At 40.1% G+C, this 26,221-nt stretch overlaps 2 protein-coding genes across 5 annotated transcripts in view; one reads left to right on the top strand and one right to left on the bottom strand.

Moving 5' to 3' along the window:
• Nucleotides 1–3,388: 3,388 nt before the first annotated feature.
• Nucleotides 3,389–18,897, bottom strand: DCUN1D5 (defective in cullin neddylation 1 domain containing 5). Of its 2 annotated transcripts, none has more exons than XM_072850640.1 (8): nt 18,526–18,897; nt 15,665–15,756; nt 12,954–13,024; nt 12,462–12,553; nt 5,644–5,752; nt 5,445–5,549; nt 4,465–4,567; nt 3,389–3,707 (listed from the first exon to the last, which is right to left on the bottom strand). In XM_072850640.1, the coding sequence occupies exons 1-8, from the start codon at nt 18,609–18,611 to the stop codon at nt 3,652–3,654; spliced, it is 714 nt and encodes a 237-aa protein (XP_072706741.1). In that variant the 5' UTR covers nt 18,612–18,897; the 3' UTR covers nt 3,389–3,651. The 2 variants fall into 2 exon arrangements, with proteins under 2 accessions (XP_072706741.1, XP_072706740.1); XM_072850639.1 differs by lacking the exon at nt 18,526–18,897 and adding an exon at nt 16,351–16,987.
• A 144-nt stretch (nt 18,898–19,041) lies between these two features.
• Nucleotides 19,042–26,221, top strand: part of DYNC2H1 (dynein cytoplasmic 2 heavy chain 1) — a 183,277-nt gene continuing 176,097 nt past the window's right edge. For all 3 annotated transcript variants that reach the window (XM_072850637.1, XM_072850636.1, XM_072850635.1), the window contains exons 1-6: nt 19,042–20,855; nt 22,724–22,891; nt 23,888–24,023; nt 24,347–24,465; nt 25,034–25,178; nt 25,955–26,187. In XM_072850637.1, the coding sequence (XP_072706738.1) occupies nt 20,655–20,855; nt 22,724–22,891; nt 23,888–24,023; nt 24,347–24,465; nt 25,034–25,178; nt 25,955–26,187 (1,002 nt within the window). In that variant the 5' untranslated portion in view covers nt 19,042–20,654. The remainder of the gene's footprint in view (nt 20,856–22,723; nt 22,892–23,887; nt 24,024–24,346; nt 24,466–25,033; nt 25,179–25,954; nt 26,188–26,221) is intronic.

The raw sequence follows: 26,221 nt of genomic DNA, 5'->3' as shown, positions 1-26,221 counted from the left end.
AAGAAAAAACTAAAAGAGGCAGCATGACAAAAAGTTTTCTGCCCTATTACATACCATTTTATTCATCATACTTAACAAAGCTAAACCTGTACAAGTTTGTACATAACGAATTGAAAGAACTGTTCACTACCTTAAAAAAAATGAACAAAACACCAGAAACGTTAAACTTATGGTCCCTTTTGCAATTTTTGTGCAGTCAATATCAATATGTCAGCTCAAAGCTTTTGAGAGATACGGAAAAACCGTAACAATGGAAAAACAATGGCCTTTTGGGCCACCTGTGATTGGTACCAAGGTTGTATCCATAGTAATCTCAAATGCAAAATTCAAATTCCGCTATATAGAAATGTGAAATTACAGCCATTAGTAAAGAATTAGATGTTTAAACAGTAAAGATCAATTGGATCAAAACTATATATACAGTTAAAGACATAGGTAAACATACATGACTGTTTAATTCAAGATCACATTTTTACATAGGAGAAATATTACATTCCAATCTACCAGTATGGCTTTTTCCATGAACAGGTGGGCGTTTTCAGATTGAACAACCAAAACTGTTAGTTGTCTAAGAAAACTAGAAAAAATTAGTTATGTTAGGAAGAATTAATATAAAGAAATGAAAGTGAGAGTAAAGTGAAGTTTACAAACATAAAGATAGACACCACTATGATTTAGTTTTGGAAGACATTTCACCTTCGATTTTATTATTTGTCATAACTGTGGCAGCATATTTCATCTGTGAACTTTCATCTTAGAATACTGAAAAATAAGGTGTCACTTTTTTTTTTTAATTCAATAGACTGAAATGCACCTGAGCAAAGCAAAATTAAAGTTCAAAGACTAAAGAAAGCATTTAGCTGAACTCAGTTTTGGCTTGTGGACATGCACAAAATTAAAAAAATAAACAAACAGCTTTTGGCACTTATCCACAGTAAGCTGCAAGGTGATTTAATAAAAGCTAATAAAAGTGATCAGCTCAATCTGTACAAGCCATTAGTTCACATTTAAACAATAAATCTGATTGCAGTTTTGAGCACAAAAACATAACTTAAAATCCTATTTTATTCAAATTTGAAAAACTATATTGATTTTAAGTAGTTTAAATACATTCATTCCCAGTCAAAGTTTTACAGTAACTGATGATTTTCAATCACACACACAACCAAGTTATAAATCCCTGAAACATGGATTTATTATAGGAATACTGATAAAACCTTAACAGAGATACAAATGATACATCACATAGTGTCTTACACCTTAACGGTAAGTACTTGACCACCTTGGATTGGTAGATGCATCACTCCTACTGTTAGACTCTAATACCATCCTCTAGGACCAAGCGGTTTAAATTGAATTCACAACAGTTCGCAGTTACCTAAGAAAAGATGATTTTTTTTTTTTTTTAAATCTCGCTATAAAATATTTATCTTCTAACTGGTATTTCAAAACTTCTGGAAAGATAATTTCCCAGTTATAATGGGGACTAAACATACTAGGCAAGGAGAGTCATTGTAGTGAATTTGAGAAAGTAATTTCAGAATCAGCGCCCGTGCAGAGATTTAGTATACAGCAGTACTTCCCTTGACATAAGTTAATTGGTGCATGTTTATCTGTGCATCTTAGGACCTTACTCTACCAGTAGACCTTGGGACTCTTGAAGTTAATCTCATTCTGGCACTAATGTTCTGTGGGGTAGGGCAATTTCCAAATGAAAGGCACTCTGTTATGAGTGAAATCAGCATTATCAGCAATGCAAATAGACAACTTGTAACATATTGAAGAGAACTGCTGTAGCCTACAGGAGGTCTAAAATTAAGTATTTCCCTTAAAAAAGGTGGAAAAATATTTAGAACAGTTGTAGTGCATATGTTTGCATGCACACAGACACTAGCCACTGTACAAGCAAAGATCTTCCAAGTATCTCAACTGCTGTTTGTTTGCTTTTTCCCTCCCCAGTGCTTTTTTTTTGCTTGTGCAGAACCAAGCTTCTAAGGTTCAACTGCACTATCAGGTGAATTGCAGAACAGCCCATGGACCACCACTGCATTGCTTCCTGCAGCCCACACCAAGCAGGTCTGGAGAGTAAGTTGCAAGAGTGGTCCTCTCTAGTAGAACAAGAGCACAGGTACACATCACTAGTTTGTCCCACTACTTATTATTTCTCCTCACACCTTTTCTTTTTTTTTTTTCCCCTCCTTGTAAAAAAAAAAATTCATCTTGGGAATAAAGCTTTCCTTAAGGATAGGAAAACTCATGCTCGTTAGTCTGAAAAAGGGATGTGCAAAACAGAAGTCATTTCCCTGAGGCAAAGATCTTCAAGTCATGCCTAGCTTACATTGTCTATTCTTATTTCAAGCTGTTGAAATATTTGGCACAATGAGGCCTTGATCACTGACTGAGTCTCATGGCATTATCACAGTCTACATAATATATTTATATAATAAAGTAGAAGTTACAAATGCTTCATTCTTTCATTCTGTTTTGGTTTCTCACATTTACTCATTAAAATCCCTTTTCTTCAAGGGTGGCATTGGGCCTCCAGGGCAGGAAGGCAGAGTGACAAACTTCTACTGTATTTAAAGGTTGCCACAAATGCTGAATGCCTAAAAGGGCAATCACAACAGTAATTGGACTCAATACATGGAGTAACAGGGTAAAAATTAATAGCCTGTTATATACAGGTCAAAGGTAGGTAATTTAATAGTCTCTTCTTGACTTACATTATGAAAAGCATCCAGGAAGATAAAAAAAAGTCAAGTTGTGAATGCTTCCAGTCTAAAACATGTAAGAAGCGCAAAGCTTGAAACCAAGTCTTTCCAGCTTTCCCTTTTAAAATATAAATTGCACTTTTTATACAAAGCCATCCAAACTCTAAATTGTAGTAAAAATTTGAAGCTGCCTTACTGTACCAAAGAGTATCTGTGTTCACCATCTGAAGTACAGGCAACTAGTTTTCAGCCATTCTGCATATAGAGCCATATGCTCTACACCTTTCTGCTTTAAAAGGGCCTGCCATTAAATACCATGCCACTGGGTGGGTACTGAACAAAAAAGAAGAGGGGGGAGGAAAAAAAAAAAAAAAGGAAAAAAAAAGAGTTTAAGGCCTTTATCTCCACAAGGAGCTGAAAACTGTGGCACAACCCATGACCAATACTTAATACACAAATTAGCACACTTCCACCCAGGGCTCCAAAAATCAGTCATTCTTTCTAGTGTTTGTCACACAAGACAATCATACCATCAGCAAGCAACAGTGCCAGTTAAGCATTTTTAAGGTCTTCAAAAATTCATAGCAAAGGGCACTTCTGAGAAAGATAATCTTAAAGATTTGGTTTTAAAAATAGAGACCACACTCACATTCAAGGGACATTCTTCACTTTTAGGCCTTTGTCACAAATCTGAATCTTTATTGTTCTGAAATAAATGCTATAAACATAAGACTCAAAACAAGAACTCCAACTTTCAGTCTCAGAAGAGGTGTGGTTCAATGCCCATATCACGTGTAACAAGAAAATTTCCTTAAAAAAGGAAAAAAAAAATTACTGTAAAGTCTTTCTTAAGAATGAAAATGCAATCCTTTGTTTTTTCTCATTAGTTTGTGTACAGGCGGGCACCAAAAAAGCTTTTGCGTTTTCTTTTGAATTCTTGCTATGACGCTTGACGAACTTTTTGCCATTCAACAAATTCATCCAGAAGTACAGGCCCTGCAAACGGATGAAACTTGGAGTTATATTTGCCAATGTCTTTCAAACATCTTCTCTTAAAGTATGAAGGTTAAAATTATTGGTCTAGGTAACATCCATGTCAATCCTATGGTCAAATGCTTATTAAGACTTAAAGATGACTACAAGGGTGACAATCCAAGGGTGGCAAAAAGTGCACAAATAACACTACACAGAATTATGGAAAAAAGTGTTCCTGACATCTGACAGGTGCACTGAACTGAACAGAAAGCATAAAAATAAGGTTATATTGTAAATCGGCACAACTAATTCCTTCTTCCTAGAGCTTTCAAAATTGCACATAATTAGAACATGGACCAAAATGGAATGCCTAATGCAATTCAGTCATAGTATGACTATCAGCCAGGTGCAGAGTTCAGCCTCAAGTACCAGCAGCTAGGCTACTTTATAGTTAAACTAGAGTTTATTATATATTAGTACAAAATGAGAGTTTGCTCTTTGTAATTCTATTTTTAAGTCTGTAGTTTCATGTAGCAAGCAGCTTCACTAGATCCTCAACTGAATATAAGTTGGCTCAAGTACACCACCATACCCCTGACATACTACTACAATTAATATCTGCAGTTTGAAGACGGATGGTTATCAGGACAGTTTTTCTATGCATTGTTGGAGAAGTATTTCATACCTTACAGTATTGTTTCTGTTACAGAAATTTGTTTTATGCAAATTGAAAATACTGAAATAATAGTTGAATAAGCAAAATGTTATGAATACTTACATGCACCATCTTCATCATAGTTGCTAAGATCTGCATGGACAGTTCTGCTGAACTCTAGCACATTGTACCACTGATCCTTGTTCATAACTCTATACTTCGATTGCTAGGGAAAATAATTTCAGAACATTAAAATGTCAAGTGACATTTGGTAATGCTGCATCTCATTTCTCTCATTTTATCTTCAGTCAGTTCCTAACAAACAATTTAATGGGTAAAAATGGCTACTATTTCCTTGGCTTTCCGTTTTTTAAAATACCACACATGTACATATTTCTTAGTTCTGAAACGACATAAAATGGTTTCTTGAAAGATCAGAGCAAAATCAAAATACCAGGGAATCTGGAAGTCACCAGTCCTAAAACTTCAAAAACTGGTAAATTTTCATCTTGCCCTGAAGTGGGGCATACCTAGCTCAGATATATTTCCAGAATGAACGACTACAAAAATCTTCTTTTCTCCAGGGTACAATGCAGTATGATCATAAGGACATCTACTTTGCAACGTTAGTACTGATTTGAAGCCCGGGAATAGCCTCAAGCCTAGCATGCTCCACAACCTACACAAGTCCACATTACTGACTAAGTCACTTGCAGCTGAGCTGCCCAAAATTTTTCAGAGACAGACAGAGCTCAAGGTACCTACATACTGTATCTACACAAAGCAAACTTGCAATTCAGCACAGATGCAGCTGAAGAGACTACTGGGGCTCTATTATTTAATTTTAAATTTACCTTTATAGTCTTATTAAGACAGAACTTTAGTTGCCTTTGGTAAGAGAAGGGGGGTGGGGCACAGGAAGGAAGGGATCTGCGATGCATACAAGAACATCACTGTTTCGTAACACATTGAGCAAGGAAACAGGAGCAATATGGATACATTCTTGAGCAAAACAACACAAACCCTGAAATCTTTTCACAGAACATTCAGAAAGTCAAGGAATTGATTCACAGAATCATTCAGAAAGTGAAGGAAACTTGTACCTCCAGGTATTGATAAAATACTGAAAACAGTGGCCAAGTTCTTCCAAGCAGAAGAGCTAACATGGATTTTGCAGTATCAATATCAAGACTTCGCTGGTCTTTATCCTAAGGTTGAATAAAAGAAAGCATAAAAACCACTCAAGTACAAGCTCGTTGAATAATTAAAATAAGAACTTCTCTAACATTTCAGTAGTCTTACCCTTGCAAAATCAAAGGCATATCTGTAGATATTCTTAAAGGATGAAATGTCATTCAATTGTGACCGCAAGAAGTCAAATTTACTCTGTAATTTTTCTGTACAGTCACACCTTAAAATAAAGAAAAACAAATGACGTTAGAATCATAGAATTGTTTAGGTTGGAAAAGACCTTTAAGATCATCAAGTCCAACCATTAACCTAGCACTGCCAAGTCCACCACTAAACCACGTCCTTAAGCACCACATCTACACGTCTTTTAAATACCTCCAGGGATGGTGACTCCACCACTTCCCTAGGCAGCCTGTTCAAAACAAAGTTCAAAACAAAACATGTGGACAATGAAAAAAAATGCCAAACACAAAAAAATTAAAAACACCAAAATGCAATCAGCAGATGTAATCAGCAGGAGTAATACTATGAAAGTGACTTAAAGAACACTGAACATGCTCAACATCTGCAGCTTACTGAAATGATGAATGCCTGGCTTCTGTAAGCAAGTTTTTTTAAAATGTATGAGCAACATAATACAAAGTCTCTGCTTTACTTCTCAAATAGTAGTCTTTTTATGCCATACTCTGTAATTTATGTTCATACCCAGCATTACCTTATCTTTCAATCACTATGAAAGTTTGGAGAAAACTGTATTCAGTGTGCTTTAAGGTAGTAAAATCCATCTGTAAATAAGGGCTTTATGCCACATCTCTTTGGAAAAAAATGAACCCTAAACACACACTTCAAAACTACATATTTACGAGTGGCAGGATTGAGAAGGCACTCTGCAAAACATACTAGTCTGCTTGTGTTTTATGACTGATAAATGCAAGCTCTGATAAGCCTATCACCTGGATTAGTCAGTAGCTATTCAATTGAAAACTCACAAGCTGTACAAGAATGTACAGGTCTGCCAGCTGACAGGATAACCCTTTGGCAGAAAAGAAGATCCCTACTTATTTTACTTAGCAAGGACTTCTGTTTCCAAAGAGAAAATGGGTTAGATTCACCAACAATGGCAGAGGAGAATGTAATTTACACATGCTAATCCCCCAGGAAAGACTCACTCAAAAGAACAGTTGTTATATTATATCACCTTTTATTCTTACAAAAATAGCTGCCATGCTTTTAAAAAAAAAAAAAAATCCACCTTGCCCTGCATCCTGCATAACAGAAGCAATACTTTCAGAAGTACAGCAGATGCACACAACTGCTTCCTTTGGTAATGTGTCCCCCTTCTGGCAGCTCGCCTCTCAGAGAATACATCTGCATCTTTAACAGCTCCTTGTGGACTTGTCACAGCAGCCATAGCGAGGGCCCTTCGGGAGTACCGCAGCAGGTCGCTGAGATGCTGTACTTTGATGCTGTACTTTGCCCACAGCCGATACTTCCTGTTCCTCAGGCCTGCTAGGCTGTGCGTGCACGTCTGTCTGTCTGTCTGGCCCTCTTAGGCTGCAAGAAGTAGCAATTCCAGCTGATGGAGCCTTTTGTTATTTCTTGTCTCTAGCAGCATCTACCTAAAGCAGCACTGAGTCCCAGCCAAGATCAGTGCTAAATAAATAAAACTATTAGCTAATTAGGCTGCATATTCAGATGACAAGAACTAATATATTTTGCAATAAACCTGCATTGAGTTGAAAAGAAATCTTGTCAAAAAAGCTTTGTCAAATTTAACTAAAGATAAAATTACTTTTTTTTGTCTTCAGCCATCTCATTGGTCTATGTAGTCTACCGTTTAACCCTTAAAACAGTATTATGCTATGCTACAAAGGGATCTCATTTATATTCATATCTCTTCTTTCTATGTTCAAAGCTTCATACTGCAATACTATTGTCTTCTCCATTTGAGGACAAATCTACCTATTTAACACCTAACTAAATGCTCATGTTGTTAGTGTACTAATGACATATATAAACTATTTAAAGTGGCTTTACCACACATTTTGTCAAATATAATTTGACTGAGATTATTTACCATACCATGGATAAACACAAATCTCTCTATGTTTACATTTCTCACAAAATATTTTGTTAAAATTGTTCAAATAATCATAAATTTAAGTACAAAGTAGAATTCCTGTTATTGTCTACTGTATTATTGGCTATATGCATTTTAATGCAGAATTGATTGTCTTGAAAAAGTTGGTATGAAAATGTGCAATTATTAAGCCTCAAGACTCCTGAGCTACTGTCAACCTATTTAAAACCAGTCAGTCAAATGGATCACACTCAAACAGACAGGCAGCACCCTCTGAAGCCCGATGCAGGGACCTATCTATGTTAAAGCCATTTAAGGCATTTCCACACCTGGCCACTGATTTTCTTCACACCAGTGAGGTAAGGAGCTGTTAAACTCCTCTTTTATAGAGATACAGCTGCTTGTGTGGCTGCACCATAAACAAGATGACTGAGGTCACCCATACTTAGAAAAAAAAAATACTGTTAGGAAGATTATAAGTCAGAACAACCTTCTAATTAGCACAAGTGAATTAACACCAAACTCCTGTATAGACACTAGAAAAAGATGTGATTTCTTGAACTGCCTTTCCTGAAAGATAGCATTAAATAAGGTTACCTCAAGATCAACAAAACTAGACATTAGCTTACTACATTCTCTTTATATCCCTACATCATATTTTTAACAATTTAAATTAGCACCACAAAGCAGTCCTATTTTGATTTCTGTTGAGGTGGAGAGTTCATCTGAGGCATAGCTAACATGGCAGAGTGATGATGCAATAACTCCTACTCAGATATTCCAATGTTTCATATTTCACAATTATTCACACATGCTTGTCTTTTACAGAATCACAGATTCACAGAATTGTATAGGTTGGAAAAGACCTTTGCGATCATCAAGTCCAACCATAAATCTAACACTGCCAAGACCACCGCTATACCACGTCCCTAAGCACCTCATCCAAACATCTTTTAAATACCTCCAGGGATGCTGACTCAACCACTTCCCTGGGCAGCCTGTTCCAATGCTTGATAACCCTTTCAGTGAAGTAAAATTTCCTAATATCCAGTCTAAACCTCCCCTGGCGCAACTTGAGGCCATTTCCTCTCGTCCTATCACTTGTTACCTGGGAGAAGAGACCGACCCCCACCTCGCTACAACCTCCTTCCAGGCAGTAGTAGAGAGCGATAAGGTCTCCCCTCAGCCTCCTTTTCTCCAGGCTAAACAACCCCAGTTCCCTCAGCCGCTCCTCATCAGACTTGTGCTCTAGACCCTTCACCAGCTTCGTTGCCCTTCTCTGGACACGCTCCAGCACCTCAATGTCTCTCTTGTAGTGAGGGGCCCAAAACTGAACACAGTATTCGAGGTGCGGCCTCACCAGTGCCGAGTACAGGGGCACGATCACTTCCCTTGTCCTGCTGGCCACACTATTTACTAAAAAGAAAGATTAGTAAGATGTACACAAACATTAAACCAAAAGCATTTAATAATAGTATATAAAGTAGTTTGAAGGTCTTTTAATCTACAGAAGAGTTCCCCTGCCATCATCCAGCACTCCAGACAGAAAAAAGGAAATTATATCCACCTAGCCCGTCCACTACCTTCAAGCACTGAAATAGGATCTTCTGAAATTTAGGTTCCATGTTATAACTGGAGCATATAGAGGTCCAAGGAAGTAATGGCTTAAGAGAGCAAAGGGACATCTTTTCTATGCCCTGACAATGCTATAGTTTCACTATGTCAATTGATTTACAGGTCTGGAGACCAGAAATTGTTTAGATTCCAGTATACATTGAATGCTATACTGGAATAAAAAGGTTATTTACACTATGCTTTGTGTTAGCCTCACAAACATTAACAGAAAGAAAGGCAATAACAAGCAAAAAGCTCATTGGAAAAGCAGCAGATATTAGGCTATCATTAAAACCAACCCAAATAAGTTGGTTTTACTAATAATTGTGCAAACAGCAAGACATTACAAAGCTGACTTTCCTGCTTCTCTCTCTCTCATGTGGCTTCTCTTGTACCTAAAAATGTGAGATCATGACCTTATCCTTCCCTCAGTTGGAATCTATTTTGGCTCTCTCCCCTTTACCTGGCCACTCATTTTCAAAAGCTCAACTTTAACCTTAGAATTTGAGACAAATTTTACATTAAAAAAAATAGCCAGAGGGAAGTACTCAGACAATACAGCTGCTTACACCTCACTTCCTTACACACAAAATTCTTTGTATTTACCTAGTTCAAACAATGACTTCTCTGAAGTTTAATAAAATCACAAATTGTAATCCTTTTTCCTTCACCTTAATTTTGTAACTAGTTTTTTTTCTTTGTAGGTCTGTAAAGCCTACAACTGACAAATACATAAGTATGCTTCTCCTTTAACTCAGGTACATAAAGTGAAACGCTCAACTCTTAAGTTATTTATCCTCCAATGGCTTTAAAGCAAAGGTAGATAAACAGTCACTTCCTGAGGGCTATTCATTTCATCCTAAGGAGGTGTTTAAAATAGCTGAAATAAATGGCCCAACAGAGGTACTTGTTTCTCTCTGCTGACTATGAAAAGAGCTTCACGTGATGAATTTAGATTCAGACACTGAACTTTTATATATACGCATATATACATACACTCATATATATACAGGGCAGAATTCACCCTACTAACATGATATACTAGAAACCTCACTTTCGCAGCTTAAGTTGTTTAAGTCTCATAAACTGCTACTTAGTGCTTGAGCCACCTTAATTTTGACAGCGTATACCTTATCACATATTTATTTTTCTCCTCCTCTCTAAAGAACAAACTTCATCAGCATATCACAAAACCACACACAAAAAGAATGTCACTTCAAACACCCAAATGTTGGCATCTAACTGTAGATTAGATTTAGATGTCTAAGCTTTAGGTGGTGCCATTCATAGACGTCTAGCCAACCAACCCGTAATAGCAATTCAGGTGACCAGTCACTAGGTCTTAGGGCAGACTGAATACCTCCGTAGGCTCCACTATATTGACAAGATCTCCAAAGATTGCAGTAACAGCTTAAGAAATCCAGCTCTTACACATAAACCACACATTTAGGTGTCTTAGTATGGAGCTGAATTCCACACAATCTTGTTCATGCAATTACCTTATGCGACATTTCACATATTTTGAAATAAGGATTCTGTAATATAACTCTGACTTAGAATACACTCTGGCCTTTTATTGCATTTTAATGTAATTTCTTCACACAAAAATAATAATAAAAAAGTGCTGTGCAAGAGTGTAATAATACTCTATTGCTTTAAGAGTATAAAATCCTTCTCCTTCAAAACTTCTGTCATACCTTTCAAGAGAAACTAGATTCCCCCATTCCAGATGCAATCCCATAATATGATCCTCCCTTCCCAGTAAGCACAAACAGCACAAGTCTACAGATTTATATTCTCTTTTTAAGCCAATGAATCTTGAATTCCTTTACGTGAGTGTCACTGCTTCATCCAGCTGCTTAGTCTACAGCCTGCTATTAGAGCACACCCAGGGGAAGCAAAACACACAGGTTAACTGGTTTAGGCTTAGGCAAGTGCTCTGATCACAAGTCTGTTTAGATAAAAATGCACAACAGTACCATATTTTCTGTCTTAAACACATCTAGCCTACAGCATGACCAGCTCTGTTCTTAAAAGAACCAGAAGATTCCTAGTCACAGCAGATTATTAGAAACAAAGTCTATAATATTGGCTCTGAAGAGGTGCCTGATTTCATACATCTTTGTGCTTGCATTCTGCTAGACTGGCTAACTCTTGAGAGCTTCCATTTGGGCATAAAAATTAAGTACTTCAGAGAAGTCACCAAATTATACCCATTAACTGCACCTAAAAATGTATGCACCCAGAATTTAATCTCCGTCATCCTGAATTTTAGGCAATTTAATCATTCCAGCTCTTACTAAATTTAAGAGCTTCTGATAGTCACAAAACAATCAAGGTGTCTATTGGAAGCCTGATCTCAAATCAAATAAGATTTGTACAAGAGAGTCAGGCCAGAGTCACTCACCCTCTGGTTATTCGAGACTATGGAGTATCTGCCCAATACAATTTCCCAAACCAATTCACAACTGATAGGGCAACTGTGCCAACTCCAAGGGTCAAATCAGCCCCTCTTTCCCACCATGCTGTAGCTGCAACAGTGGCTTCCTGACATTTTTAATATTGAATGCAGTGTCATAACAAGTCACCCTTAAAACATTCATGTACCATTAAGTAGTTTCATGAAGAACAAAAAAAAAGCGACAACTGAACTAAGCCTTGCAAAAAGCTGATTAGTTTCATGAAAGACACAACCTCTTTAGGCAGAGCATTATTTCACCAAAAATTCTTTCAAGCAGAAGGAGTGAGAATTTTATTTATAAATTGAAAAAGTGTTATTTAACCTAAACATTAAGCATAGCTTCTGACCTGCATCTAATAAATAACACTAACAACCAAAATTATTATCAATGCAGTCCTCATCTATAAAGCTTAGAAATCAGTAAAAACTTTGTAGAATACTAGTGCTGAGATATGCTTATGGGTATCTCCAGATCTACTTATTTGTGTCTGCTAACCAGAATGATATTTTAACATATTTTTGGTAAGAAAAAGAAGCCACCAAAACTTGACTTATTAGGTTTAGACAAAACTTTATCATTTGGGTGAACTCATCAGATTCACAACTTGATGAACAACAGTAGCTACTTCCAGTTGTTGACCGAGACCAGACTGAAAAACAAGAGTTTCTGGGTCTTACTGCCAATGCACAAGAAACTGAGGGCAAGAATAATTAAGTTACTGGTACAAACATAAAATTAGAACATTTTATTATATATGTAAAAATCACTCTTACTGTAATGAGGTCATTCCTTTTAACCATTCTTCCTTGGTAAAAAATCCCATGCTTTCAGCCTCTAGTTTCCAGGCTAAAACTAACATAATAATCTAGGGGGGAAAAAAAACCAAGGAGAGAAAAAGGAGTCAGTATGTAAGAAAAGGCTGATTTCTAGATGTCGAAGAAGAAAATTCTAAGCATTCAAACATTCTAGCAAATGTTGTATATGCTTGCACTTTATACTTGTTACCATTTAATAATTCAGCTATGTGCAATTTTTCCGTTAATTTCAATTTCTGAAAATGACGTATTACTATAATAAAACAAACAAAAAACCTCACACACCAGCCACGCATAATTGATGTGTTGAGCTGAAATATCTTAGAACAGCTCCTAAAAGCAGAACCATAAACAACTCTTTGCTTACTGAAGTTAAAGAGTTTTACACAGAATGTAATCTTATCCAATACCCCCTTTTAAAGTGTTAATAGTATCGTGCAAGAAACCTACATTTTCAGGCTCAACACCGATGTCTTCACAGAACTTTTCCATTCCTTCGGGACCCACAACTTCATCAGGACCTTCAAAAACAAAAAGAAAACAGATTGAAATCTAAGTAACATTCACTGCTCGCAAAGGTTACAGACAACAATAATTAGACTATATCGCATACAAGCCATCTTTAAAAACACTGAATTACACCATTAAGTAGCTTTTACGTTAGAACCATTCTATCAGCTGCAATGGGGAGACACGCATATTACATATAAAGTAACACTATGAACTAAAAGCAAAACTAAACCAGAACTTTTATGCTGTGCACTGCCTCCCCACAACAGCAGACATGCTATTTTAATTTGTGTATGCGAGTTTTCAAAAGACTCCACTGAGTTTCCCATTGACATAGCTCAACTCCAATAATTGTGGCGGTCAATTGTTTTTAAGACAACTTGGGTATCGCTACTCTGTGCTGAAGTTACTCTATGAATAACATTCTTCAAAGAGTTATTTTATCAGCAATAAAAAAATTAATTCTGTCTGAGCTACTATTGCAGATATTACTCTTTCAATGGTGTTAACATTATGGGTTTGCACTAACACAGAAGAGGATGAATCTTCAAATAACATAAGGTTAGTTTTATGATGATGAATAATATGAGGAGAGTGATAACAATAAATCAGAAAAATGCTAAGCATGTTAGCCACGTACAAAGCAGAAAAAGGTTTATGACTGCAATGAAAATAACTTGATTAGGACCACAACAGTTAGTGTTATGCTGTCACTTTTCCATTTTAACAAAAAGCCTCTAAAAAGCAGCAAAATAGTGTATTTAAAGAGCACATACAGACACACTCTACAACGCTTTGTTTCCCTGAACTTCTCTCTGGTTCCAGTTATTTCTGCTAAGCCTGTTCCAAAAATGACTCCTACTGGGCAACCAAATATTATGACATGCTATTTTGATGTGTCTTGGATCATTATGCTAACATTGTTTTAGTGGATATGAAGCCATGTAAAAGGTAAAGGCTTTATCTTCCAAAACAACAGGCCATTTTATGATTTTTTTGGCAAATTTTGATATTTATACATAGACACAACAGTCCTTTTTTTCCCCTTGATGATATCTGTCTCCCTCTGTATCCGCTGCTGTTATTGTAAGCAGAATTCTTTTTAAGAGTCTGGATAATGTACTTTGAATACTTACTCACTGCGAGATAAGGAGATAGTCAATAAAAACTATTGAGAATGGCTACTTTTACAGGAAAATAAAGTGCAACTGGCATTTGAACCCCTACCTCTTGAAAAATGTTGCAAAGAACATTTTGCCTAGATAAGCAAAACACTGCCATGTGATTTTGAGAAACCCTTACATAGAATGTGTTAAAAAAATTGCAAGTCTAAGTTATGAAGAGAAACACATACAAGGCTTCACTGGTAATGACAAGTATAAACTTGTATCAGTGGTTTTGGCCCAGAAATCATATGTACAATTCATATATATATATATACACACACACACGTGTGTGTGTGTGTGTGTGTGTATATAATTTTCTCTTTTAATGGAAACATTTAATCTCCTATGGTGTATAATTTCACTGGAATTCTATTTTATGCTAGAAACATAGCATATTTTGATTACTGGTTAACTAACAAAGTATAACCTCCTACATTCAGTTCTTGACTCAACAACAAAAACAAAATTTACAGGCCTTAAAAAAGTTAAAAGTATGTGCAGGCACACTTATCAGCAGAAAATTAACTGAGTATTATTATTTTCCTCAGAAAAGACTCTTTATTCCAAAAGAGTATGCCTCAAACCTAAATTAGAAAGCAGATTACTAGAATCAGGAGTAGTTCATTACTGTGGAAAGACTGCAAGGAAAATATCAGTTCTGATAAATATACTCAAACCAATCTCTGGCACAAAAATCATCAGCTCATTTCATAGTGAGAACTGGCCATTAACGAGTTTTAATCACCAACTAGTTATTATGGACTTCAAGTAGTGACTACACAAGAAAAGAAATTAATAACAGTTTACAGATCCTGAATTTCTAACCATGTAATTGGTAAATAAATGGCAGTAATAGTCTAATAAATTATATAAAATACACTGCATATTCACTGAAAGCAACTATTACTTGGACAGCAATTCTGATTTATTTGAAAGAGGCTACTTCTAACACTTTTGAATGAAACATTTGTTATTTAGAATATAAAAAATGTTAGGACAGATTCTCAGATAGGAAAAAGAGTATAAGCATCTATTATTTCATTTTGTAAAACAGAAAATCACGAGAACTATTTCATTATCCTTCCAATCTGATTGTAAACAAGATCTAGTTAGAGAAATAAACGTCTATCTGAACTGTCTCTCAATGTCCTTACTTCCACTTGTCCATTTCAAAGCAAGAAGTAGAATCATTCAGTATATCCTGGTTCAACACTGTACTGTCCAACATCAGTTATTTAATTTTAAAGAACACCATGGTAAGTTATAAAGCACAGAGTAAAGAAGAAAAAGTCAAAAAGAACAAATAAATGAAAAGGCAATAGTAAAAATTATACTAATTCAAGTGCATGTTATAAGGAAGCGAATATGGACATATTTTTTATGTCTACATCAGCATAAAAAAAGCAAAATGCAACTAATATTTGATGTATTTGTTTGTTTTAAACCAAACCATATAGTTTTAAATATGAATCCACTGCATATTACCTGCATATTCATAAAACCAAGCCAGGCACTTTTTGCTTGAAAAATGTTCCTCTCCACTTATTACTTTACCAGAGGCTTGTGATCTGCAATAGCTTATAGAAACACAAGGATGATAAGTGTTATTTTAATATGAGAAATGGGAAATAATTTAAAATTATATTCCAAATAACTTCTTATTAGTTCAAGCTATTTGAACTGTTTCACGAAGTCAATACACATCAACAATGAAGCTGAATTTGTTAAAGGGCAACTGTCTGTCATTCTATTTCAACACTTGTTCGAACATAAAATTACCTTGACATACAGCCCTCTCATAGCCCAGTTTATTGCAACTATTACTTTTTCTGAAATGCAAAAGTACTGTTATCTTGTAGATATTAAACCAAAAAAACCCACACACAGATGGTCAAAATATCACTACTCAGTAATTCAAACGCCTTATTATCTACTTATATTTATACATACAGGCATTTAAAGTTAGGTCTCTAATAAGCAGCATGATCTTCAAGACTGCTGAATATGCACAGATCCCATTTAGGTCAACAGGAGCTGCAGAGTTTGACATATTTAAAAGTCAGGCTATTTATAGTTAGGCATCCAAATTTGGGAAGAAAACTCGGTCAATTTGTTTACATTAAACATGTAACTAAATATCTGTAAATTCTATAGATGTTTGGTACACATACCGGAATAGTAATATGCAATCTATGGCAAGACTAAAACTGCTCAGCACACACAGCTTCCCCCCCACATTGTCTTCATTACACGACACACAACCCAGTTTGCCTAGAAAGTGAATTTTCATAATTTATCATTCTTTAAAAGAATACATAGAATAACTGATTTCTTCCAGTAAAAACACTGACCACATGAAGCATCTTTAGTCAGTAAGCAGTTGCAGCACCTTTCCAATGCACACTCCTTTCAAATACAAGTCACAGACTTTTAGAACAAGCTAAGATTATTTCTAAGAAAGAGGTGAAAGCTAATCATATGAGAGGATTTAAAATTATGCAGCTCCTACATTGCAGTTTTAAAGTGAAAACGTCAAGAAGGAAAAGAACAGTTCAGTTCAGAGAGGTGGTGAACAACTTTATCTTCCATGTATCACTTTAAGCTTCACTGGAAAAGAAAGCAACGCTCTCCGAGATGAAGCCTTATGTGCTGAAAGCTGGAATTAAAGATGTACTACAGACAAATATCCATTAAACTGCCATTAAAAACACGAGTCACCAGAAACAGAGCCATACAGTATGCTACTGCTTGTTGGTTTTATCCAATTTAATATATATCAATTTGTAAACACTGCTTTTATTAAGGAATATTACAAACATATTGCTATATAAGAATCCTATGTCAGAAATGCTCGTGTATCTAACATTTTGTGATCAGCTAGTGTGAACTCTCATTCACATCAGTTTTTGCCCAACGACTTCCTGTAGAGTCTTTTTTCTATTTTTTTTTTTTTAAGGAGCTTTCAAAATATTTTTTTTTTAATGTAAAAGAAATGAAGATCATAAAATTTTGGTCAGTGTTCAAGAAAGATGAACTGAAACTGGAACAGATGCAGAGAAGAGCTATGATGAGCAAGGAAACTGAAAATCGGTATTACAAACCAGAAGAATTTAGCTTGTTTAATTTAACAAAATAAAGTATGAGTAAACACAAGCGCTCACTCCAAATACACTAAGAGGCAGAACCATGAGGGAGGAGCATTATATTTATATAAATGCAGGCACAAGAATGGTTATTAACTGGCTATGAATAAATTTAGACTGAAACTAAAAGATCATTAATGACCACAGAAAGTGAGCTCCGGAACAGTTATCCAAAATGAACAGTCATAACAAAATAAAAGCCAGGGTACTTCTAAGTTCAAGCTTGGTCAACCTATGAGAAAGGCTGTATGCCACAGTTTCTTGCAATAGCCATTCCCATAGCGTTGATTTCGTAAGTCTTTTGTATTCTTATATCCTCAGGACGTTTGTCGTAACTACTGGTTTACTGACATACTTAACAAGTTCCCATAGATGAAGAAGGCATACAGTTACTTCAGGGAAGCCACACTGGAAGCTCCTGCTACACCATACTAATGGTTTATCACTCTAATGGTAATTTTTGTGTATCATGGCATAAGTGGTCTTTTTATGGTAGTTAATGAACAAGATGCTTCAGACTCCTGTATTTATTAAAAAAAAATTTCCTGATTCTGTTTTGGAGTGTGCTGACCTCTCCTTCCATTTCACTGCAAAAAAAAGAGACATTTAATGTAGACAATCTGAGAGTATTGGCAACCTTAAAACGAGGAGAGCTGCCTGTGCCAGGCAGGTTAGAATGGATATGGGGACAAGTGCTGCAATTGGCCCTACCGGTACAGTGAAAGGCAAAACCAGCAGGGAAGGGGAGCAGTTCCGTAGTGTTTCTCCCGAGCGTGAAGAAGCCAAACGCAGGCGCCGTGACCCGCACGACGAGCGCCCCGCACCAGCACACCCCGCCACCGGGACGTGCCCACCGGCGCTGCGCCAAGCGGCCGAACACCGGCCCGCCAGCACGACCGAGGCACCGCGCGGAGCCGGCCGGGCCCCACACCGCCTCAAGGTGCCCACCGCCCCGGTGCAACCCCTGCCCCAGGCACCCCGGGCTCCGCGGCCGCCGCACAAAGGGATGCCGCAGCCCAGGGGCACGCGGTGCGGAGCGGAGCCGCCGCACGGCCGGGGCCCCCGCCCGCGGAGGAGCGGCCGCCCATGCCCGCGGCCGCTCGCCCGGGACGTGACAGCCGGCAACAGCCGCCGCCGCGGGCCCGTCCCGTCCCGCCCCGCACGCCGCTGCCCGCCGGGCGGCGCCGCGCCGCCAGACGGTACCTGCCGAGTTTACATTTCTTGAGACCGGTGTCGTCCGCCGCTGCAGCCGCTGACCCCGAGGACTTCCTCTTCTTCTTCACCGGCATCGTCCTGCCTCGGGGCGGGGGCCACCCCGCTGCCGGGGCCCGCAGCCGAGGCCCCCCCGGGCTTACCGCCCCCCGGCCGCCGCCGCCTCCCGAGACCGGCGGTGAGGAGACGAGAGGAGCCCTGTCCCGCCCTGCTCCTCCCCACCCCCGCCGGGCCCTCCCGCCCCCCCGCTCGCCGCGCGAGCAGGCCCCGCCGCCGCCGCACCGCTCCCAGAAGCGGGTGTCGCCCCCGGGGCGGGAGCGGGGAACCGGGCGGTAGCGGCTGCTCAGGGAACGGCGAGCGACCCGGACACAGACACCGCTGAGCAGGAAGTGACAGCGCCGCCGGGGCGGGTCCGCCGCCGGGGCCCCGCCTCCGAGTGGGCGGAGCTAGGCTCGCGCCCTTCCCGCCGTGAGGTGCCGCCCCGCCCCCGGCCCCACCTACGTGCCCTTCTCGGCCGCCTCCGCCTTGGCGGGCGCCGCTGCACCCGGCGCCGGTGCGGGGCGAGCTGTCGCGCCTCGGCCGGTCAGGCGGGCTGGCCCGCCGCGGGGACGGCTCTCGGCGCCGTTTGCTCGGGCGGGTGGCTCTGAGGGCGGCTCACGGTGGCGTGGGGGAGCGCGAGCACGAAGAACAGGGGCTGTGTGGCCGTTACGGCGCGCGCTCACAGCAGGATGTAACGGGGAGGCGTGAACCCTTCGCTGCCGGTGCCCGCGCAACGCCGCGGGGCCAGCGCGGCCGCGAGGCGCTCGGGCGGGAGCTGCAGGGCCGTGTCCCGCGGGCACCGCGGGGCGGGCCGGGCGGGCGGCAGCGCCGGAGGCTGGCGTGAGGCCGGGTGAGCTGCCTGTGGAGAGCCGCCGGCGCGGGGGGCGGGGGCGCGGCTGGTGGCCGAGTTAAAGCCCAGCTGCCGGGGAAGAAGAGATGTTTTTTCACCGTAAAGACCCTCTTAGTCTGAAGAACCGGCCGGAGGCGTTGGCAGGCGCTGAACGGAGAGCAGATAACTAAAACCCGCACTGACTCGCGAAACCACTGGAAGCCACGAGCACGCGCCCCCGGTGGCGGATCTGCCGTAAGCAGCACCGGCCAGCCCGCCGCAGGGCTCCCGGCGTGAGGCGTAAAGGCGGTCGCAATTGATCGCCATTCAGATTTATTCTACAGCGTGAGTTGTTGGCATCGCTACTGCACGCTGGCGGCTCGTCGCCAGTTGTCCCGCACAGCCAGCCTCTGCCCTCAAAGCCCAGTCCAGCTCGAGAAGCCGGGGGCTGCGGGGCGGGTGTCTCTGCGGCGGGAGGGTGTCGCTGGCGGGAGCACGTTCCTCCGCGGGTCGCTGCTGCTGCTGGCCGGTGTCTGGAAGCCCTGAGCGCTCGCCTACCGCTTCCCGGGGCCGGGCCCGCCGCCGGGGCAGCCGTCCCTCTCCGCCTTGCGGTACCGAAGCAGCGCAAGCCCGAGAACCGCTGGTTCGTTAGCAGAAACTGATCGGTAACGGGGCGGGGGGGGGGAGAGGGAAGCACCCCAAGTACCGCGGTGCCGGTGACACCGTAATGCGCCTGATGGCAGGAGAGATGCTTCGATGACCCCGAGAGCAAAGCCATGCAGCAGGGCGGGGCGCCGCCGGGGACCGCAGGGCGCTCCGCCGGGCCGGGAGGAGGCGCGTGCCCCCCCCGCCTCAGGCGGCCCCAGGGCGGCCTGCAGAGGGCGCGCGCCGCCAGGGCTCCGCCCAACACCGCCCCGCGGGGGCGGAGCGTCGCCTCGCCCCGCCCCGCCCGCTCGGCCTGGCGTGCCTGCCGATTACCGAGCGCGTCGGCTGCCGCCCTTCTCCCCGCTGTCGCCACCCGGACCAAGCTCGATAGCGCGCCAGGGCCGCCATTTTCAGTCACCATAGTGACGGGTCCCGGCAACGCAGGGACGCCGGGAGGCCTGGGGCCTCGCCCTGTACGCGGGCGTGAGCCGCCGTCCTTACCGCCGCCCGCCTTTGGGTCTTCTCCCGTCAGCCCTCCATGTGCTTCCGTGGGGTTCTGGGTCCATCCCTGCCTTGATCCTGCCTGGCGGGGGTGCGTCCTGCCAGCATGGCCGGGGAGGAAGACAAGAGGAAGCGCTTTATTTCGGCCACGGCTGCTAACTACTTCGGACTGGATCCAGCTGTGGGTGCCGCTGCCCTCGCCGCGGGGCTCCGTTCCCGTCCGGAGCTGAGCAACTTCCTCGACGACGGCAATGAGTTCCTCCTCGTTGTGCAGCACTCGGGCACCCAGCTCACCGCATCCAACAAGGTACGGTAGCGTTCAGCCGAGTGTGTGCAGGCACCTATGGATCCAGCGTGTCCATTGCATCCCAGTGTGCCAGTGGGGATGCAGAGCCTGGGGTCCAGCCTAGGTTTAGTGGTCTTAAAAGACTGGTATCTGATTTGGGAGACATCTTCCTACTGCAAATCTTTATGCTGGTCTCAGTGCCTGCTGCATAAATTACTGGCTCAAGAGTCTGTGAACACCATATGGTCAGCTGTGTGATATATTTGTTATTGGATTGCGCCAATGCTGACACATAGTTTTAGTGTGCTGTGTATTGTCACTGTGAATGTAATGCAGCCTGGAGAATGGCATGTTGTCTTGTTGCAAATGCCAGGTGGAGTCTGATGTGTGGGTTGTTCCTGGGCAAGGGTGGATGCAGGTGACTGGAAGGATTGCATTGCCATTGTCCATGCAGGAAAAGTGGCCCAATACGTGGCACACTGGCTGACAAGTCCCAAGGTGGGTGTTTATCCAAATCATGCATTTTGCAGATTGATGTGTCCAGCTGTGAGCAAATCTGAGGTTCATTGTGTGAAATGCCCTGCTCTGCGTGTTTGTGTTCAGCGAGTGACTCATCTCAGTGATACCGTGGGGTGTGATGTGCACTGAATATCACCACGTAATCAGGACACGGTGCGGTGCCTGCCACATAGAGTGTACAGGCAGAACGCGGGTCTTGATGTGCATTCCGTTATTCTGCTGTGAGATCAGGGACGTGGTGTCTGTTATGTCAGTGACAGTTTTTTTCTGCACTGAAGACTAGTGTAATGGGTCGTTAACATGTGAACTCCTGTGCGGACCAGTAGCTTGCATACCTCCTGGTGTAGTCTGTGTAGTCTGTAAAGTCTAGTGCATGCTATATTAATGCAAGAATGAACATTTACGTGCAGCAGTTTTTGGGGTGTGCTGTTGAGCCACTGTCTAATATACAAAGCCACTGTCAGCAGCTGTGGAAGATCAGATGCATATGGGGGCTATAATGTATACCTATTGTCTCAGTGAAATGATGTCTGAAAGTGTTGGGCTAAAGACTTGATAAGAAAGTAAAACTGATACTGTCCAGTAAAATTGAAAGCTGTTCTTACTAGCCCTCTGTTTCTTTTAACAGAAAAAAAGTTCACAGATGTTTACAATTGCACAGAATTTGGGATTTCAGCTAGCCTGTCTTTTTGCTATTGTTTTATCAAATGTTTAATAATGTGCTCCTGGTTTATGAATTCTCCTCGGCCACAAATAGTTTCAATAATTGATTTTATGGCAATTTTTGGAAGTTTACCCATAAGTTGGACTGTGAAGGGCAACAAGAGTCATGTTACAATTTAGGATTTTACTAATGAAGGAGCATGCCTTTCTCTGTCCTTGAGAAATCTATGAATTACAATAGAGTTATGTATTTACACACTCAGGGGAACAATACTGCATATTTAGAAAAATATTCCCAAGGTTATGTAGTGTAAAAATGCAATAAAAAAGATAGACTTCATGCTTAGTTTTCTCTAGGCACAAGATGGAGTTTCTGGTTTGTCCCTAGAAAGTGGTAAGTGGAGTTTTCAAAATCAAAATAACATAAGTAATTATGGTATTTACAGATATTTTGTAACGAAAAAGGCATTACGTATTTGATGTTGGAATTCAGGTTCCTGTGAACTCGTGAATGAGTATAATAAAAGTTTTCATTTTCTGTGCAAATCAGATACTACCAGAATATTGTCAGATTCCACAGGGAGTATATGGTGTTTTATTATTTTCTTCTTGATGTAAATAATTTGTGTAAATGGTGTACATAATTTAGTATAATATGCAGTCAATGACAGTTTTCTAAACAAATCCTGTCTTCTTGATTATTACAGATTGAAGATACTGGTTCAGATAATGTGTTGGTGTTCTTTAAGCTGCGACCTGATGTAATTACAGAAGATAATCTTCATAGTAATATTCTTGTGTCATCTATGCTAGATTCACCAATTAACACCCTTTATCAAGCTCTACGACAAGTTTTTGCACCAGTATTACTGAAGGTGAGCAATATACCAGTTTAAATGTTCTGTAGATTTAGTGAACATTGAAATTCCATAGGATGTTAACTGAGTTAACATTTTATGTTATTTTATGTTTTAAAAATAAAAGATTTTTATGTTTTAAAAATAAAATATTTTAAGAGTTTAAATAATGGGTGATAGTTCTAATTTCTAAGTTAAAGAAGGTCCTTCATCTCCTATCAGTAAGGAGGAGAGGAGGATTCTGGTCGTACATGTGCCTGACTAGAAATGTGGAATACACTGGGCAGTGGTGGTTAATGGAGACAACAGCTCCTTACCTCCTTTCCACCAGTAATTCCAGTCTTGTGTCCTTTTCTTGTTTTAGATATTCTTATATTTTATATGAAATGCATAGGTCTCTATCATGCAAACTATGATTCTGTAACATGTGGTGGATAGCTATGCTAGGCTCTAGATTAATTTGTGCAGCTGCATTTTTCATGGTTTTTCTTTTTAAAAATGTTCTGAGGCTTTTCCTTCTGTTCCATTACAAATATATTTCCTTTGTGGATTTTTTTGTCAAAAATGATCACCATGGCTGTATTTCATAAGCTGAACAAGCAGAGTTTCAGCATTTAAATGTTCTTAATTTCTTGTATGTCATAATATGAATAATTTTAGAAAAACACAATAACTTTTAATATTTGATTCTATCAATTTCCAGATTCTGCTATAGAAGTAGATTCCAAATTTAACTTAAGAGAATTCATTAACAATTTTGAACACATTTTCAGAGTGCCTTTATAAATCCGACAACTGACTTTTGATTTTGTGATAAATTTTTACAGTATTATTCTGAATTATTAAGTGAAAAGAATGAGGTGCTTTTCCTTGACTTTAAGAAAAATAGATTGCTACTTTGTCCCACCATGTGGTTAGTTACTGCTATTAATCTGCATAATTTTTTTTTAAGATTAATGGAAGACAGTAATTGTTCTATCACATGAGTCACAATTTTTGAAATTTTCATTGCAGGATGAGAGATGGAGTAAAACATTTGATCCCAAACTCCAGAAACTTTTAAGTGAGCTTGAAGCTGGCTTGAGTACTGTTCTCAGAAAATCAGATCCTCATTACACAGGAACAAAATTCAGTGAAGATGATGTGCGAGGTTTGTTTTGCAGTTACATCTTTTATAGTTAATTTTAAATTAGGAGTAAACAATTTATTTACAGGTTGAGTTTTCAGTCTTTGTTATCCCAGTGACTGCAGAGTGTGAAATATAACAGGTTATGGTGAGTAGGTTGGTATTAGTGATGATCAGCTCTGGTCTCTTGGTATGAACTTGATACTACATCTAGTCAGAGTCAGAAGTTGAAGGATAATTACATAACCATATAGTAAAAATTTGCTTTAGAAAGTATGTTCTGACTGCAAATATTTTGTGACCGTTCATGTATTTCATATTTAAACATTTTCCATTATTATTTGCAGCTATACTTACACCAACAGATGAATTTCAGTTCTGGATAGAGTGTGCTCATCATGGAAGTAAATGGTGTAGTAAAGAGAGAGCTTCTCATTTTAAAGACCTATTTGAGGACATTACAAAAGTATGTTTTCTTTTGTGTGATCAGTAATATATTTGTAGACTTAGTGAAAACCCCTCATGAAATATATGTCAGTATATGTACACTGTTTTCAAATATATGAATATATAACTATTTAGTTATTTTTTTTAGGCAAAATTTTACTTTAAATGACATTCATGTAGTTTCTAGTGACAATGGTGCAGGGGAATGTCAACATTTAATTGGGAGCAGATTTGACAATTGAATACTAAGAGCTGCTGTAGAAATACAACAGTATGCTACAGTTTCTGAACTAGAAATTGACTCATGAGATTATAAAAAGGAAAACTGAAAATGCAGACGATAATAATGAATGCTATCGTGCAAAATTTTTGGCACCTGTAAAGCGGTTGCTTGAATAGCGCTTCAGATATCAATGCATTCTTCACATGGATAAACTTAACACAAATCTTGTTTTTTGAGAGGATTATGCCGTATTCTGTTAAGCAATAAAACCCAGGAAACTATAGCAATTGCCAGCTTCAGAAAAGTATAAATGTTTCTGCAATACTAGTTGCAAAGTAATCGTATTAAGGATATTTTTTTCTAGGATTATTACAACTTGGATAGTCTCTCATTATTTGAAGTTGTGGATTTGGTGGAGACAACCAAGGATACTGTTGATGGTGTGTGGAGACAAACAGAACATGATCCTTATCCACAGCCACGCATGCGTAATCTCTTGGATGTAATAGGTAAACCTTTATGCAGTCTTTATTAAACGAACAGTTGAGAAAAAGTAAAATGAATCCTTGAACAGAGACCTTCTTCCTTCTAAAGGCACCAGTGATAGCCTACAGCATTAAGGTGCTTTCTTCTTGTAATTATGATCCATGAATATTATTTGCCTTATAGTATCCAATAATTCAGCCAGTTCTGGTAGATGCCTTCACGCATGCTTGGGAAGGTGATAGTAACAAGGTGGACTTGGATACCTTTCAGCCTGTGGACTGGATTTGTCTTGCTTCTGTTTGACTCCTTGTCTTTCAGAGCAGAAAATTTATTTACATAAACCCCCATTTGAAGGTTGATTGAGTCTGTGTGGAGGTGAGAGCAGGACGTGCAGAGAGGTTGCTTCTCTCATTCTCTCGACAGCAGTCCCACGTTCTGGGACAGACATAAAACAGTGAGTTTGTCTGCTGCTGCCAGATGTGTGTGTGCCTGAGGGGAAGGATTGCTGGGGGCAGCCAGCTACTGCCATTACTGCTGATAAAGACAGATGCTTGTGTGTGGATTCCAGAATCCAAATCCATCAGCTTCTGATGTTGGACCAACCTCTGTTTAACTTGGAGATGTTTAAGAGATTTATTGAATCTGAAACAAAATAATCAGTTATTGCTATATTTGTGTGGTTTGAAATCAAGATGTTACCCTAGTTTATTAAAAACATGATTGGAATGTGGTATAGCGTTTAAAGGAATTATTTTAAACAAACATAACATATTGCTTTTCTATACGTTTTGTGTTATAGGTGGCTCGCTAGGTAGATACGTTCAGAGAAAATTAGCAGCTTTGAATTTGTGGGAGGATGCTTTTCCCAGTGTTAAAGAAAATCTAAAGGCTGGCATCTGGATTTGTGAGCAGTGGGTGTCAGCTTGTGAGTACCTAACTGGACAACTATGGCAACGTTATACACTACATCCATGGAAAAATGAGAAATATTCCCCCGAACCGTTAGCCAAACTGGGCAAACGTCTTGATGAGGTAGAGATTTGGATTATACACGTTTACTTAATTA

The sequence above is a fragment of the Ciconia boyciana genome, chromosome 1, assembly GCF_034638445.1.
Source record: "Ciconia boyciana chromosome 1, ASM3463844v1, whole genome shotgun sequence".
Taxonomy (NCBI): domain Eukaryota; kingdom Metazoa; phylum Chordata; class Aves; order Ciconiiformes; family Ciconiidae; genus Ciconia; species Ciconia boyciana.
This window is presented reverse-complemented; position numbering and strand designations above follow the sequence as displayed.

Coding starts and splice junctions, on each gene's coding strand:
- DCUN1D5 (XM_072850639.1), bottom strand. CDS start 16,469: ATGAAAATTCACTTTCTAGGCAAACTGGGTTGTGTGTCGTGTAATGAA. Junction 15,757..16,350: donor GATTGCATATTACTATTCCG/GTATGTGTACCA, acceptor TGTTTCTATAAG/CTATTGCAGATCACAAGCCT. Junction 12,554..12,953: donor TCGGTGTTGAGCCTGAAAAT/GTAGGTTTCTTG, acceptor TTTCCCCCCTAG/ATTATTATGTTAGTTTTAGC.